This window comes from Labrus bergylta, chromosome 10 (assembly GCF_963930695.1).
Source record: "Labrus bergylta chromosome 10, fLabBer1.1, whole genome shotgun sequence".
NCBI lineage: Eukaryota > Metazoa > Chordata > Actinopteri > Labriformes > Labridae > Labrus > Labrus bergylta.
The window spans coordinates 16,367,713-16,385,388 of NC_089204.1; the positions used below are offsets into that span (position 1 = coordinate 16,367,713).

A 17,676-nucleotide genomic window follows, 5' to 3' on the forward strand; every position below is an offset into this window, starting at 1 on the left:
TCAGTCAACAGGAATTGGTAGCATAACACAAAATTGATCAGGATTAGAAATCTGAATAAACACATCATGGCAACATTTGAAAACATTTCCTTTAATGCGAGATCCTGCACCACTTATAGACCACTAACCCTTTATTTACAAGACCAAATGAAACCAAGTGCTTGTGTGAGGGAACTTTTAAGTGACTTACCTTCAGATTTTCATAGAAACTTCCAGTACGCAGTGGTTCTTCTACAGTGTTCTGTTACAAATGCACAATTACATCTGCTACTAGTTTGACCACATCTGATGCCTCTGATCTCTACTGCTTTATCTTGAAGATTTTTGAAGAGGTCGGAGTCCACCTCGGCTTTGTCTTCACACTTTTCTTGTGGCAGAAAAGCTTTTGTTTGTTCTGTTTAGGCCTTTGTCCGATCCTTTTTGGTGTCCTTTGTTGCCTCTGGCTGCATCTTTGTCATCTCATCTGAAGACCGTTGTGGTGATTTTTCCCTTTCCATTACATGGTTTTGCTTTTGTCACCTCTATCAAATTATTTTTTTGTTCCCTTTGTTGCATCTAGCTGCATCTTTGTCACCTGAAGACTGTTTTGGTGATTGCTTGCTTTTGCTTTTGTAGCCTTTATCAAAATGTTGTGCTGTTGTTTGGTGTATCTTGCTCAGTCTTTGTTATCCCCTCTGCAGACTGTTGTGTCATTCTGACACTACCAGCACATGTTTGTGAAGTTGTTGCTTGTACAGTCTTTTGATGCTTAGTGGCTTCCTTTTGGGGGCTTAGTACAGATGGCTTCTCCTGGTTTGCCTTTTTTCGTTCCATTGGATTCTGTTCCTTTGCATTTCCATTCAGCCTGTCTTCTAAAAAGAAGTCCTTTCCTGGACTTTTGAGAAGAGATGTTCTCCCTCTCTTAGTCATGATGGTGCAATGAGAAAATGTTACTGATCTGTCAGTTAAACTGAAAGTATTTCCATCAAGTCTATGAAGACACACTTCTTAGCGACTTGGTATTCCACGAACGGACGAATAGCAACATCTTGTGGACAAAGGATTGTATTGTAGTTAAGCACTCTTTCTGTCAGGACTAGTTAAGCCTAAGGAAAATCTATACTCACATGAGCATTCATTGTTGTTAGAGACACTGGGTTTAGAGGTGCTATGTTTTTGTAGTTTGGTTTCATAAGAGAAGTTAGCTTTTAATTGAATTCCGATGTTGCACTAATTAGAAAGATAGTATTCTCAACTATAGTTTGGAGTCCTCCTTTTGTTTTCCCTGTTTATTGATTTGAACAGCACTCACTTTTTTGTCTCACCGTTTTACTTCCTTGTTAATACCGTAATTACTCATTATGTTATTTAGAAGATCTGGTTATTTGTTGCTTCCCTTTTTCCTTTTTTGAACTGGGTTGCAACTGTCACACTCAGAAAAAGTGATTTGAGGCCCCAGTCAAAGGTTTTTGGTTGAAACATGTTTAATGTTGCTAAGAGGCTCATGCCAACTAACAGTAAGGTGCGGTAGCTTATGCCAAAAAATTAAGCTTCTCCTGTGCAAGTGCAAAGTTAGCAAAACTCCAATCAAAGTGCGTTAAGAATCAACAGGTGGTCTACTCGGAGTCCCCTGGGAAGGATACATTTGAAACACTTGTTCTAGGTGCTATTGAAAGCTTAAGCACAACAAATCACAAAGCTCTATGAATCTACTTCTGGAAGGAACGTAGTTTTAGCTTCTGGCCAAAGACTCCTACAGAGCACCATGTATTTGCAAAACAAACGACAAAAGCAAGACAACATGTACCACATTAAGAGACCAGTGCCTTAATATCAATATGACTCAAAGGTATTGCCCTGAATCAAATCAACAGTGCAAAATTAAGACTATCTGTTTGATATAACATTGTACGTAATGGTAATCTAACAACTTAAATGAATTGCTGCTTCAAGGATTTCAAATCTAAACGTTGTTCTTTCCTTCGAATGCTTTTGCGATGCATTGTGATGATTAACCAGTGTTTGATTATTGAATTGAAGCAGCCAATTGTAGGGTGAAGTTGGATGACTGATGTCCTGCCATGGGAGACCTTGGGGTCGGCAGAGTAGCACAACATTCATTTGGTCTTCTGGGCCTTCTGGGCGGACTTGGTAACTTTGCCAGTGGTGGAGGCCTTCTTCTCCACACCCTTAATCACGCCCACGGCCACAGTCTGCCGCATGTCGCGCACTGCAAAACGTCCTACAAGGTGAAGAGGAGGAATCAAATACATATGAGGGTCACGTTTCAATTTGGTATGATTACCAACTGGTTTGAGTCTGTGTTCTACCGTTTAACTTACCAAGTGGAGGGTACTCAGAGAAGCTCTCAACACACATTGGCTTTCCAGGAATCATATCCACAATTGCAGCGTCTCCGGACTTGAGGGATTTCGGGTTGTCTTCCAGCTTCTTGCCAGAGCGTCGATCAATCTTTTCTTTGAGCTCTGCAAACTTGCAGGCGATGTGAGCTGTGTGACAGTCCAGCACAGGAGCATAACCAGCACTGATCTGGCCAGGGTGGTTAAGGATGATGACCTACAAAGCAATCAGAACAACGTGGATGCCCTATTAATAGAACGATTATTTACTTACTGCCAAATAAGTTCATTGCAAAGACTTGGCAGTTTGCTTGTTCATTGACTATTTTCTCATTTAAAACCTTCTCTCTGTGTCTGAATAAACAAGATCCAATACAATAAAGCTGGCGTGGAAGAAATAAAATGATCCCTTGCAATGTCTACCTGAGCAGTGAAGTTGGCAGCTTCCTGTGGTGGGTCGTTCTTGCTATCACCAGCCACATTGCCACGGCGGATATCCTTGACTGACACATTCTTGACATTGAAGCCCACATTATCGCCAGGTAGGGCCTCAGTCAGTGCCTCGTGGTGCATTTCCACAGACTTCACCTCAGTTGTCACATTCACAGGCGCAAAGGTCACAACCATTCCTGACTTCAGTGTGCCAGTTTCCACACGGCCTACAGGCACTGTTCCAATACCTGAGAAGAAGTCCAGAAGAGTGACCATTCAACAATGGACATTCAAGTGAAAATAACGTGTTTTTGGAATAGCACCCTTCTCCCACATTTCTTAACCAGTGCGCTACATGCCTCCTATTTTGTAGACATCCTGCAAGGGGAGACGCAGAGGTTTGTCTGTTGGACGGCTGGGGGGCTGGATGGCGTCCAGAGCCTCCAGTAGTGTGGTCCCCGATGCATTTCCTTCTTTTCTGTTGATCTTCCATCCCTTAAACCAGGTCATCTAGAGAGAATACAGTTTATTTTACAAGTTTGATGAACAGGACTATTAGATAAAACAACGCTGGCTCAGTTTTATATTGTATGACTCTTTGTATTTACTATTGTTACCCTTCATTTTGGCATTAGTTACATAGAAATATTATGCATAACTAGTACAAAGGCAACTGCCGGCAAAAGTAACTGGCTAGCCTTTGAGCTACTCCTTCCCCTTCTACTGGCCAAACAAATTTCTATTCAAATTCAAGGCTGTGTATTTCAAACTAATTCTAAGTATTTGCATGACGTATTTGTTCTACTTACATTTGGGCTTGGCTCGAGCATGTTGTCACCATTCCAGCCTGAAATGGGAACGAAGGCAACTGTGTCCGGATTGTAGCCAATCTTCTTGATGTAGGTGCTCACTTCTTTCACAATTTCCTCATATCGCTTCTGGCTGTAGTTTGGCTCAGTGGAGTCCATCTTGTTGATGCCCACGATGAGCTGCTTCACTCCCAGAGTGTAGGCCAGGAGGGCATGCTCACGGGTCTGTCCGTTCTTGGAAATACCTGCCTCAAACTCTCCTACACCAGCTGCCACGATCAGCACAGCACAGTCTGCCTGAAGATGAAAAGATAAAACATAAGAACTGTTGGTGCCCAGCAGGTTTAAACACCATGTCTTTGATATTAGTTCCTAAGTGGCACACCTAACAGAAAAAAAACTTTAAATGAATTAACATAAAAATTAAAGTAAGCTGTTTAATAGGAACCTGATGGAACATGTTGTTGCAGGATGGTGTTTATTATGAATTTTGCGGTTACATGCAACGTTATTTACACAGTATTAAAAGCCAGTTCTGCTTTTAACCTTGATGAAACTCACTGGTCAGTCGTTCTAAAAAGGCACATAGGCTTTCAAAATGACATCACAGCTATTTAGTAAAGCTAGCATCTAAAGCAAACAAAAAAGGCTGAGCATCCTCATGTTTACATACCTGGGAGGTCCCAGTGATCATGTTCTTGATGAAGTCCCTATGACCCGGGGCATCGATGATGGTCACATAGTACTTGCTAGTTTCGAACTTCCACAGTGATATGTCGATGGTAATCCCACGCTCTCTCTCTGCCTTTAGTTTGTCCAGCACCCAGGCGTACTTAAACGACCCCTTCCCCATCTGAAAAGTAATAACACACAGTCGTGTGGTCATAGCGGGTATGGCATGGTGAGGGGATCTCAGGGTAAAGAGTCAGTGGATTCCAGAAGGCATCTACCTCCCCTTGTCTGTCTCTCTCTTACCTCAGCGGCTTCCTTCTCGAATTTCTCGATGGTTCTCTTGTCGATGCCCCCACACTTGTAGATGAGGTGTCCTGTGGTGGTGGACTTTCCAGAGTCCACATGGCCGATCACGACAATGTTGATGTGGAGTTTTTCCTTTCCCATTGTTGCTGAGGCTGGCTGGAGTCACGAGACAGTCTGTCTGCTAGAACCAGTGTTAAGTTACAGCCGGTACAGAACACAGACGGTTTGCAGGGCAGAAAACAGACACAAAAGATTCAAAAGATATGTTGAGCGACTGATTGGTTGAGCATAATACTAAAGTGTAAAAAAAAACCTAATAATTTGTGGAGAGATTCTAATTTAGAAATGAAATGGTGTTTAATTTGAAGGGCTGTCAAAGCTCACACAGCTTGATATTCTGCAAAACAATCACAATGCTAGTGTTTAAAAACACTGAGAGTCATCTGATGCAAAAATAATTTCAACAACACGCTGCAAGAGGGAAAGAGACATCTTTTAATTCTCGCTTCATCATCCCATAAACAACCTGGCTGTACTCTGTCTGGCTCTGGGTATTTGGTAACAGGAATAGATGTTTTCCTAAATGGTGTATCTCAGAAGATTAAGAATAGTAAGGCCACTGAACTGCGCAAAGCACAAAACCCTCTGCCCCTCCTACCCTGTATTTCTCTATCCATCCACACGCCTGCTCTCATCTTTCACATCCAGCCTGCTCTCCTTGTCCTTCCTGCCGCGCTTTGCTTTTACCAAGACAATGGCTCTGGTGTTTACAAGCACATCATCTTTTGCCAAGCATTGACTTACTACAACTTCACTCCAAACCCTGAATCCACCATTTTGTAGCATTTCTCAGTCGATGCAGTGCATTTCCCACAGGTGAATGCAGGGCTGAGTACACAGACTGTTGACAACTCTGCAGGAGTTTTATGGTTCTAATCTTAAGTGTAAGGAATTCACATATGCACCAAGTCATCCTAGAATGCGGAGCTTGGTTTAATTTGATCTGAATCTAGCTTGTACCAGGGAAAGAAGCCCGATAGTTGTATTCTAACTGTAACATGAATCCTCACACGATCTTGGCTGGACGCGTTCAGGTGAACTCGGTGTCAGGACAGATACCCATTTACAAGCGTGTATTTTAACTCTCCTTGTGAAACAACGTCACAGCAGCTGCCGCAGTGCGCTTCTACTTTTAAAAAAAAAAGATGACAAAGAAGCAGAAAAGAGGAGAGGTAATTTTGCTGCCGGCATTACATCTAATGTCTGAAGGATTTAAGGGAAATGTCACCCCTCCGCCATGTTCTATCATCTGCCCGCTTACTCCTAGATGCGTATTAACTACCAGCCGTCTGCCCTCTTTTCTGCATCATAACAACATTCCCAAAACGCTGCCTGCAGCCTCATAAACGTTCATTTTCCGTATATCTTCGAAAGGCATGCATAATTTCAAGTAGACTACTGTGTCGTACCTGAGAGCTGGCCGGTGTCAGGTTGGGTGCAGGACCGATGAGGCTGAGGAGAGACGCTGATCCGGTTATTTAGAACAGGACAGGCGGGGGTGTTGCGTAATTGCGCGCACCCGCTGCTGTGACTACAGCATCACAACGAGGGACCAGAAGAAGTTATAGGAACCGGTTTTTTTTTTGCCGTAGGACACTATCGAAGTATCCATTATCGGACATAAAATGTTTGACCGTATTGTATTACCCAGACCTTCCACCAGATACCTGTGTGCACTACGCTCAAAAGAGATTGGTGGCGTCATTCGGTCCATTTTTAGCGTTAACAAAGCGTATCTGAATACCCTCAAGCACAGGCCACGTGTTTTGTCAGCAGTTCTATCTGCTTTATTTTGCGTTTCAGAAAAATAAATAAATTTAGATAAAAACACGCTGCAAGCTGAGGAATGGCATCTTGTTAAAAAAAAAAAAATCTGTCGGAAAGGGATAGACTTCTTTTGGAACTATAAGTTTATAGGCTGTACGTGTTTAGTGACTGTGACGGTAATGTGCTTTGTGTCTGCCGGCGTTCTTTCACGTGCAGCAGGTGGAGCGCTAACCTTTCCAGACGGATTAAACTAAAGTGCGTGCCCTTGACTTTCAAGTGCGTCTGTTTGTCTGCCTGCCTAAAGTAACAGGATGTAAGGCTTCTCAGGTAGAGTTAACATGGAGTGAGTGTTAATGATTGTTGCCCTCTGATGTTCTCGTGAAACATGTGTCGTCACGTTGCATCGTCTATTATAACTGTTGCAGGTAAGAAAAGGTGCCAAGATGATCCAAATCAAGTAGTACGATGCTTTCTATCTCTACATGTCGAAGGAATGTGAGTTTTTAAATGCAGGGCATTAAAGAAAAAGTACTTTCTTGCAGAATAGAAATGAACAGTGTTATGGCACACAGCTGTGAAATAGTGTTATAACATTTTAGAGGTTTTGTGGGGGAAAAGTCGTGTTCCTTTGATGATCAAGTTTCTCCAAACATCTTTTTTTTTTTTACAGAAGTAGTCAATGTGTTTTTTTTGCTGTAAATATCTTATTTTCCTGTGCAGAATTGGATTCCTAATGTGGTTTAGATTTGATAGGAGAAACTAGAAATATGCATTACATGGTCGTCCTTTACTTATACATGAAGAGAGAGATTTGGCAACTCATTTATATATAAGCACATTCATTTCAAATTTCCTAATAAATTGAAGTGGAGTAGCACAATGGTGGTATGTAGGGTTGCTCCTAGGTAAAATAAAAGGTAAAATAAACTCTAGACTAATTTAAAGTTTCCAGTTGCATATTTTGTAACGATGTCAAATGTGATCATTTTGCATCTTTCTCATCAGTGACACAAAGGAGTCATTGCAACTGTAATAATGAAAAGAACAGAACAGTGACAGTGGCAACACATTGAAATTACAACCCAACACAGTATATCAGATGGGGAACATAACTGTATGTGATGATGGTGTTCACAATACAAGACCGTCATTTTTCAATTTCAATTTTTCAACTCGCAATATCTCCAGTTGAACATTTACAATGGTTATCATTATAGTACAGAGTGCATATACATATCACATACAAGTCCCTTTATCCTAAGTGTATAAACACTAATGTAAACATGAAATAAAAACAATCAATAACAATAGAAACCCTTAATCAACTGGAAGAATCTTAACTCTGTAATTGTTGGCTGTTTAAGCTGATTGAATAAGGCACAAGTGCATTACATCTGAAACATGGAAGATGAGCATCTTGTTGGCAGAAACTACAACCAAGGAAAAAAAAAAAGATTCCCTTGGATTGGTTTTGATTTACCCCCCCTGGATTCACTTTGTAAGATAGGAAAAAGATACACAGTATGATGTACTGTCCCTAAGAGTGAAATCTAAACGTAAAGACAATAAATCAGCTGTTCACACTGATGAAAAGTTAAGACTAAGAAATATGCTGAATTAGCTGTTTGTAATTATTTTAAAATTGAGTCAGATTCAGTTGACACTAAACTTGAGAACATGTACCTCTATGAAGTGAATCACTTCATATTTTCAAACAAACATACTTAATTATAATTGTGACATACAGTAAGATACCTGAGAATTGACACAGAAAGTGCAAATTCCTTGAATTAAGAAATGCCAACAGTAACACATTTAAACCACTTCTTAGTTTCCCTACATTTGAATATCTACACTTTCCATTATTTTGAGTGTTTTACAATGAAAATATCCTGACCCATGCTTGCAGTATGCATAGGTTGAGGGCTGCTACCTAAAAGCTGGGCATTACTCAGGCAGACAATACATATTGTTGCTCACATAAAACCTCTGACGGGAAAAATATCAAAAATGTTCAATTTTCAATCATGTGAAGGACATAGAGCTTTCAAATCATTGTGAGGAGGCTTCACTATAAGGCAAGTGTTTGTGCGTGCTGCAGTCGCAATCCTGTCTCACCCAAGACATTATAAAAAGTGTGTGTGTTTCATGTTTGTCATTATCAGGTCAAACCACTGAAACATTTAAAGGCTACTCTTACTGGCACTTTGGAAGGGTTACAAAGTTCTACATTTCTCCCAACCATAAAAAGCATACTTCTTATTGGCAGTAAAACTGAAGAGGAGTTTAACGTTTAATAAGACGTAATAGAGACAGAAATCATTCATGAGCCTAGTAGGTTTGCAACCTGGCAAACCTAAACACCAAAAGAAAACCACATGTGTATAGTTTGTCTTTCACAGCTTATTTACTGTGGAATACATTAAATGCCTGACAACCAAATAGCCTTTAGCTAAACAAGCTAACTGGTTTCATTCTCTTTATCTCAGTTTTAGATGATAGTGCTTTTCACATAAACAACGTTCTGTGCTGCATGTCATTGGACATGCAAACCAGGGCTGTTGTTTTTTTTCCCACTGATTATTTTGTCTCTGATAAATGTTCTTAATGACCTTAATATGGCTTTTTTCCCACACCGTAAGTTAGCCATGCTTTTACTGTAAATGATAAGCACAGCTGGATCCCTCGATAAAGATACCTGTTGAATAAGCCTCTGATTAATGCTCATCCATCATTAAATGGACAAGTCTGGGACCTGTCCTCAGTCTCCATGAGAATTGGATGAGTGGACCGCCCATGGCTGCACAGTTCCTCGACCGAACACGGTGTAGACCGACGCCCCCAACAGGTTGATAGCAGCAGCGATGTAGAAGACGGCCTGCCACTCCTCGATGGTGTTCTGTAGGACAGTAGTAATGAGTTTTTTAATTAAATAAGGGACAGGTGCTCACTGGACACGGGTCCTATTTCTGATTCAGCTCTCGATGTGGGAAGATATTTGCACAGATAATCTGAACTAAAATCACTTGTGCCTTGAGTAGTCACAAAATGCAACGTGAACATTTGACATGTTTTTATTTAGCAAAACAAAATAAGTAAATACTATAGGACAAGAAAATGTATTTCCTCTTACAGTACTGAACTGTATCTAAATTAGTTTTCAACTCCAGTGGACTTCAATCATCCTACAATAGTGAAAAATATTGTGTTGCAAAAAACAATTTGATTATTGTCATAAACCACAAAACATCTGTCTGGATGGATTTTTTGTTGTCCCGACTAATTATCTAAATCTGGGCTGAACACGACTCTTCCATGGACTTTTATCTAATGATAAAAAGGTTCAAATTTACACAGCAAAGCATCTAGGAGGATGTTGATACTGTCCAGAAAGAACAATACTGACTATCATAATAATCATGAGCTTCTTTTTCACATTCATGTGGTTTGGCTTTGCTCTTATGATATTGTTATTTCAGATAATTTGGTGAGTACATTCTGGTCATTTACGTAAAGATCTGAGCTTTAGTGCAGCTCTCCTCCTGACAGAGAACTGAATAAAATAACAAAACATGCATCAACAGTATTAATGTGAAGGCTTTTATCAAGTCAAACAGAAAAAGCTCCAGGCCTGACTCTGTGAGCTTTTAATAAAAGTCTAATGAGGCCCCCTGATGGACAAACGTTCACTTACTAATCCTGCACTGACTAAACCAATTAGACAGAAAAAGGAGCCAAAGATACCGTCTGTTTTTTCCAGAGACACAGCTACCCAGAGAGTAGACATCAGCATATTACATACAAAAAGACATGAATAGGTTTATGTGCTGGCCGTCAATCATTGTGGATATCAGATGGCACAAAGCTTTTTAAAGCTGTAATAAAGGTTAATGTACAGTATGTCAACCTCAGAAACACAAATCAGTTCCTGCTCAGCTACATTTTTTGTTCAAACTGGTATGTGAAGTGTGTTTATAAAAGAGCTTCTTACATGCTTGGTGAGTGCTCTTGCTATGACCGGTCCCACCATGCCAGGAATGGTAGCGAAGGTGTTGGTGATTCCCAGGAGAATACCAGCATACCTACAAACAAGCATATGTATTTCAAGACAGATTTACATACCTGCTGAAACACAACGGCTCAATGAACAGCTTTGACTTGAAACAATGGTAAAGAAGTGAAAACAAACAAGAACAAAAGTTAAAGAACTGGGTCATTCTTACGAAGGTGCAATGTCAAGGTGGTTGATGTTGAAGCCAGAGGCGGACACTCCACCCAGAGCGGAGGAGAGGGTGAGGAAGGTCACGGCCAAGGTGTAGTTACAGCCCGTGTACCCCACCGCCACCAGGAAGAGCGCCGGCCCGATCATACCTGCGGAAGAAAGACAACAAAGTTGAAACGTTCTCTCAGAGGTAAAGCCGGGGTATACTGGATGTGAGTTTCTTTAAACAAAATAAAAATTGATTCACTGGTGAGAAATGCTAATGCTAATCCTTACCAACAAGAGTGAAGGACTTGCGGACAACGACTGTGCGGTAGAGGAGAGTCTCCCGAAGATAATCGGCAAGCTGACCGCTCAGCACGGCAAACACGGCACAGCCCATATAAGGAAGAGCTGACAGAATACCGTTCTACAGTGGACACAAAGAGACAACAGCACATTTTATTGATTAAGGAGTTATTAATTCATAATATAAATTATTTACTGACTCAAGTGTTATATGATCAACCAATTTTTTTTTCTTTACTTTTGTGACTTTCTGTCTTTGTTTTCTCTCAATTGTTTTGACCAATGCACCCCGAGTGACAAGTCTTTTCTCCTGTCATCCAGACTTGACTGAATTGACTGCAGCGATATAAACCTTAAGTTGAGTTACACACACCCACACACACATTCAAGGTTAAAGGCCACCAATTCTGTGTGTTCATGACTGAAGGCCTGTTGGTGAAGATGACCTCACCTGCTGTATGCTGAAGCCCAGAATGTCATTCATGTAGGTTGGCAGCAGGGTGAGGAGGGTGTAGAAGGTCCAGTTGTAGGAGAAGTGAGCCACAACGATGGCCCACAGCGGTCTGGACGTCACTATGGCTTTCCAGGGGATGACGCCTTGTGAGGTGGACAGCTGAAACGCAGGGGGGGGAAAAAACAGAGCTACAGCAGAATGCACTAAATCAGAGGGAGGTTAGAAAAGTTTAACCCTGAATTAAAGTTCACCATCACCGTTGTATAATAAAGGGGCAGCTTTGCATCTGAATGTCACCAAAAAAAAAAAATACTGCAGAGTAATGGGAAGTGTAGTGACCTCACAGCTGAGTAAGAAAGATAAGAATAAAAAGCTGCATCACACTGAGGTTACGTAACAGAAGCATCTGATAAGTGCACTGAACCTGAAATGCCTGCGAGCTCTCTGCTGCTGCTCGACAATGTCAAATGAAACTATGACTACTACACGTTAAAGGCAGAAGAAACTAAAATAAATGAGAAGAAGATTTGCAAAATAATTTACAACATTTTTTTTTTTGCATTAATTGTATGTAGTGCAAGTCACATTGTAATGCTGTTTCATAAACCTGACTATGATTCGGGTCCGACCGACATGGAATTTTGGGGGCCGATATCGATATGAGGAAGAGAAATAATCTGATACCTTTACATCTGCCAATAACTTTTTTGGATGTATCTTTGATCTGTAGAGATTGATAAATATAGTTCTGCTTATTTATTGCATTTATCCCTCAAATGCAGTTATCAAACACTTGTGGAAAAGATATATAATGAAGACAAGATGGTGAGAGTCATAATGCTCATTGTAGTCCATATAGCACCCTCTGCTGGTGACAGCCAGAAAGACAAATGCTACTGTAATACAATTATACTCAAATGAAATGCTTTGTGACTGGTGAATAAATCGAGTAATAGCGGCGCATATCTGCAATAAAATATGCAGATACCAATAGTCACTTAATATGCCAATACCGGCCGATATTATCGGCTGGCCAATTAATCAGTCTGGCTCTAATTATAATTATGACTTACTCTCTGTAAAAAAACATGTCTAACCCCTGTGTGCACCATGAACATGAATGAAATAATGTTACCTCGTTCTTGAGTGAGGCAGTGATGTAATTTTTCTCCCTCTCTGATATCCGTGGGTGAGTGTTTGGAGTGTCAAAGACAAGAAAGGCCCAAAAGACAAACCACACCACACCAATGGCACCTGGACACCCAAACAGGGAAACAAGAGCTCATTTTAATTAACATAGAGGATGGAGGTCTAGACAGTGTATTCAGTATGGAATTAAAAGGTGAATGTAATCAGAAGATCTAACTTTCATCATCTCACAGAAGACAGTGTTTGAGCGGTCTGTTTCCTGCTTCCTTTTTTTTATTTCACCTGAATCCACTGAGATCAATAATAGGCGTGTTAATTGACTCTAACATCTGTCGCACATACAGTGGTTTTGAGCTGGAGTTTCATACTGGCAGGAGTCTACCAGACATGTTATTAAAGTGGGACTTCTGCTATTGTTCCACACGTAAGCACATTTTCTTCTTCAACTTGCTAAATCATCATTTCTAAGGAAACACAGAGGACCAAAGGGCAGACAAAGGAAACATGTTGTCTGAGGCTTAAAAAGGGCACATGAGTGCATAAATAGATGAAGAAAAAAAACAACAGTTTGTGCCTCCTAAAGGTCAGAGTCAAACTCATTTAAAGTCTTCATAACTTATGAATGATGGCACTTTCTTAACATTAAATGATTCTAGTTTTTTTTTTCTCATAAAACTGATGTAGCAGGTGTAAACATACAGTTGCCATAAAGTTAGTCGCCTGTTAGTGAGCGAAGGAGCTTTCAAGTGAAGCATGTCAACCACAATAAGGATTCTCAACATTAAGTTAAATAAATTCAGACGTAGCCAATAGGGGGAGTTTAGAAAAGTAAAACTCCTAAAATATGTCATTACAAAGTCGCAGTTGAACTCTAAACCTGTTAATAACTCTTAACAGAGTGGATTTGTACATTAAAACCTCATGACTGAATGTTCTAAGAGTAGCAAAGTCACCCCAACCCCAACCTCCAGGAGTGATACCCCAGGTGTATTACCAAACACATAGAAGACATAGGTCCAGTCCAGGTAGAAGCAGATTTCACCCGACAGAGGGAGAGCGATTACCGTCCCCAGCTGGGCTCCTGAGATAGAAGAGAAGAGACAAACATATCTGTATCTCACAGCTGTCTGGATGTGTATAGTTTAACCAGAGGATTGATCTGTTTTTTTTATTACTTGTTGTCTTTTGTATGAACCCTAGAAAGACTGGTTGTTTCTGCAGTTTCTCAGCATTTTGTGACAAAAAGCAAAAGGTCTGACAGACTTTTCTTTGCGTTGAGGTAGCTGCTTTTGCATCAGTCTTACCGATGTATGATATTGTGAGCAGTCGACTCCTCTCGAGTGGCGGCGCCCACGCTGCCCACATAGTGTACATTGCAGGGAAAGTGACTCCCTGAAGACAAACAAAAGAACAAAAGTCAACAACAGGAGTGAGGTTGTCTTGATGAGCATACTTATTTTTAACACTCACTTGATCTCTGATGCTCAGAAAAACATTGTGATAAAAAAAAAAAAAAGCTCATAATTATCCATATTTTACTGTTAATTCCTCTACCTCTCCTACACCTTCCAGCACTCTGAGTGCAATGAGGTAACCTGCACCCAGGTCAGCAGCCACAGGGGTGAGCAGGGTAAAAACTGCAGTTCCCAGGATTCCAAAGCCCATTAGCCACTTGGGACCTAAGCGACCAGCAAGGTAGCCCCCAGGTATTTGAGTCAGGATGTAGCCATAGAAGAATGAGCCCAGGATCCAGCCCTGTGTCTCAGAGTCCCAGTCGTACACTCTGGCCTGTGAGGGGGGGGGAGAAAAAAACAGAGCTACTTTAGGAGTTAAACTACATCAAAAGGCCTTTTTGAATGAATGAATGCAGTATGTGTTGGTTAATTGACTTAGCCTATAAATCGTGTTACATTTGCATGTTTTCACACTATAATCTACCAACAACTTGAATGTTTTTATTGTCTCTTTTAAAGCCTCTACCAAGTAGTGTGAAATGATGACGAAAGCCACCACACCCAACCCAAAATGAGTTCAGTGCAATAGGTTGAGAAAAAAAAAAAAAAGTGTATAGTCCTTAACGGTGTCCTGTTCTTATTGTGTCCTGTATCATCAAAAGTGGCTACAGGTTAGATAACTCTACAAAAATACAGCCTCCTTGCAAAACTGTTCTTACATAAATGAGACAAAACCTTTGGATAATGTAAGATGTGTTGTGTTGATGGGTGTGTTGAGAGAGAGAGAGGGATGGATATCAACTCATTTTCAGTTGCAGTTTACATTCAGTAATGTCATTTACAGCATTAGGTTGCAAAGTCATGGCGGATTAAAAAAAAAAAAAAAAAAACACCTGCCCTATTTATTTAAACACTTAAGCAATATTTATGCATTAGTACATAATGCTGATCGCCAACAGTTCATTTTCCAAAAGAAACTGCTGACTGTGAGCCTCCTGATTCAAATAATCCAGACAACGTCTTTGTTTCCACTGACAGCTGAGAAAAATGGGGAAATATTGCTGTAGCACTTCGGGCCTTTTCTCCCCCTGGAGAAGCCTGCCAATGAACGTTTGTCGATCTGGTGTGATTGCTTTGGCCCTGTCAGCATAAAGAATGTTTTAAGACAAAACTCAATGTTTAAATCTCCAACAAGAAACACACTTTTGGAGTGGAAGGATATTCTGAATATTTACTTGTTGTGAAAATGATATGCTGAGCGTTGATTTTATCGCGCTTACTTAAATCTAACCTAAGTGTTTGGAGTCTTTCTGTTTTTTCAGGTCAGCGAAGGTAGTTATGTCTCACTGTTGTTGTCACAGTCTTGCTCACCGTGTGGTTGTGTTTGGGTCGAGTAGGGCTGGCATGAGCTGGACAAACGGAGAAGCTGTGGTTGGTGCTGGACTGGTGGGTGGTATTAAGCATGTCGACCATGGCCACGCTGAGGTTCACCCGCAGGGAGTAGACCACGAAGAAGCCTAAGGAGGAGAGCAGCGCCAGGCAGTAGCGTGATGAACAGCATGCTGGGGCTGCAGAGTTAGAGAGAGAGGGAAATCTTTACTCCATTACCGACTTCTTGTTACATGAAAAAAAACATGAGTCTGAGCTACCTGCTTAAATGATTAACTAAACCACTGCGACTATATAACTCACATAAATCATCTTTACAAAACTGAGAATGGGCATCTCATCTAGCAGGTTGCTATACTTACACAGGAAACATCATTTTTTAAGTCACACAAGCCAACCTTGATCCTCAGCCTGTTTAAAGAAGTAGCTCGATCCCCAGTTCACCTTTACACAAGCTCAGCATCCTACCTAATATTTCACATCTAAATCCTTTCCAGAAAAAAAAAAAACTTCTTGGCAGTTCAGACTATGCATGATTTTGAAAACGTATTCTGCAAACTTGATTCTACTGAGCATGTCTCATAACACTGGTGGTGCCAGTCGTATGGTATGAACTAGACAGATGTCACTTTAACTCGTGACTCAGGATAATTATGCCATCTTGGAACAGGTTAGGTGTGGAGAAAATACACCCTTAAAAAAAAGGTCTCTAGAGTGACAGCTAACGTCAACAAAGTCATGATAGGCATAATTAGATCCTTATGGGATGATAATAAAAAGGACGCAACAATATGCAGGTGTTCATGTTTTCGCTAATGTCTCCTCACTGAGTAAACAAAGAGTCAAAGAGAAAGAGACAAAGAGAAACAAAGGAAAATGTGGACAACGAAAATACACAAGAAAAAAGCCCAGACCTACTACGAAACAAGGTTTATTTTAGATATATTCCCCGAAAGGAGCTCTGTTATTGTTTGCCAGCTGTGTTAGTTATGGCTTCATTTACCCCTCTGGACTTTGTCTTCCTGACTCCGCTGAAGAAGAGGGGTCTCCTGCTCGTCCCCTTCCGTGTCCGAGCCGTACTCCAACATCTTCAATAAAGTATATTTAACTGGCTATACTTCATCTCCGACAAAGCTTTTACATCAACACAACAGCAGCACACACTCGACTGGATCGTCCGGTCAGCTGAGCTCACCGCACACGACCAGCTTCCTCTGCGTTCACGTGGTAGCTGAAATAATCGGACAATTTAGCTTTCCAACGGGACAATTACGTGAAGCCCGAAAATTACAAGTTACTTTCCAAGTTGGCTAACTAGCAGTCATTCAGCTTATAATGTGTGTGCTAGCTATATTGTCAGATTGTTGCTTAATTCACTGACTTCCAATAGAGAACTCAAAATGTATTTCATTTCTGAGAACCAAAACGCTACATTGAAATTTATCGATTGGCTCTCATAAAATAGGCCTATATTTACAGGAAACCATGTTGTTACCATTAAGTGTCCATGTACATTATATGAAGCGTCATTGTTATTTCAATATCAGACCATGTGAAACGCACCAAAGTCAGAATTACGTTGCATTGCAACTCCAGAAATGGTGCCATTCGAGGCGCACATGAATGCAGCATGTCTGTCGTCACATGGTCGTCACTTGACGAGGGGAATCCGACCGGAAGTAAGTAAACATGAAAAATACATTTCCCCTCCTAGTTTGACTTCAGGTTAAAAAGCAAAAACAAAATTGAAGTGTTGGAAAAGCAGAAGTTAAGCTACATGCAGCTGATAAGCTTCCTGATTAAAATGTTGATGACTAAAAGGGTGGAGAGACTGAGAGATTCTATTTATTAAAACCTTTAATTTGCCTAAACGTTTTTAAATAGGTCAACTTGTTGGTAATTGTGACATAAATAATAGACCATAACTCTACTGTAATGATAAAGTGTCAGTGCCAGAGCTAATACTGAAATGTCATTCTTATTTTGTAAAATACATGATTTCAAAGGTTGAAAGGGCTCAACATGTCAGGGCCATTGATATCAATGAATTGACTTTCTGCATGGGACTAATCTATAACTTGAAGATGATATGAAAAGTAATGTCAATGCCTTCAAGTCAATTATATCATGCAACCCTGAAGCCCATCCTCAACCTGTTGCTCCCTTTTTTTAAAATAATTTCTCAAAATTACAGATAGAAGTTACACATTGTGGTTTTTGTTTTATTGCACTCTATGTAGATTGTATAGATTATAGATTGTTGGAGCGCAGGTGGCTTATTAGCTCGGGGCTCCAGAACCAGGGGTGCTCTGAAGGTCTCCAGTGTGGTATTTAC

The 17,676-nt window shown here is 40.6% G+C and overlaps 2 protein-coding genes across 3 annotated transcripts; both read right to left on the reverse strand.

Moving 5' to 3' along the window:
- Window positions 1-1,445: 1,445 nt before the first annotated feature.
- Window positions 1,446-6,186, reverse strand: eef1a1a (eukaryotic translation elongation factor 1 alpha 1a). 2 transcript variants are annotated; one of them, XM_029278297.2, is made up of 8 exons: window positions 6,028-6,186; window positions 4,556-4,736; window positions 4,254-4,433; window positions 3,581-3,877; window positions 3,131-3,281; window positions 2,763-3,019; window positions 2,322-2,556; window positions 1,446-2,221 (listed from the first exon to the last, which is right to left on the reverse strand). In XM_029278297.2, the coding sequence occupies exons 2-8, from the start codon at window positions 4,697-4,699 to the stop codon at window positions 2,097-2,099; spliced, it is 1,389 nt and encodes a 462-aa protein (XP_029134130.2). In that variant the 5' UTR covers window positions 4,700-4,736; window positions 6,028-6,186; the 3' UTR covers window positions 1,446-2,096. The 2 variants fall into 2 exon arrangements, with proteins under 2 accessions (XP_029134130.2, XP_065815455.1); XM_065959383.1 differs by having other exon boundaries at window positions 4,556-4,739; window positions 6,028-6,183.
- A 1,294-nt stretch (window positions 6,187-7,480) lies between these two features.
- slc17a5 (solute carrier family 17 member 5) lies at window positions 7,481-16,550 on the reverse strand. Its single transcript, XM_020639072.3, has 11 exons — window positions 16,345-16,550; window positions 15,324-15,520; window positions 14,053-14,286; window positions 13,803-13,890; window positions 13,493-13,579; window positions 12,485-12,603; window positions 11,347-11,508; window positions 10,884-11,016; window positions 10,609-10,756; window positions 10,377-10,467; window positions 7,481-9,284 (listed from the first exon to the last, which is right to left on the reverse strand). Exons 1-11 carry the CDS (start codon window positions 16,427-16,429, stop codon window positions 9,147-9,149), a joined length of 1,482 nt encoding a protein of 493 aa, XP_020494728.1. The 5' UTR covers window positions 16,430-16,550; the 3' UTR covers window positions 7,481-9,146.
- Between the last annotated feature and the right edge of the window lie 1,126 nt (window positions 16,551-17,676).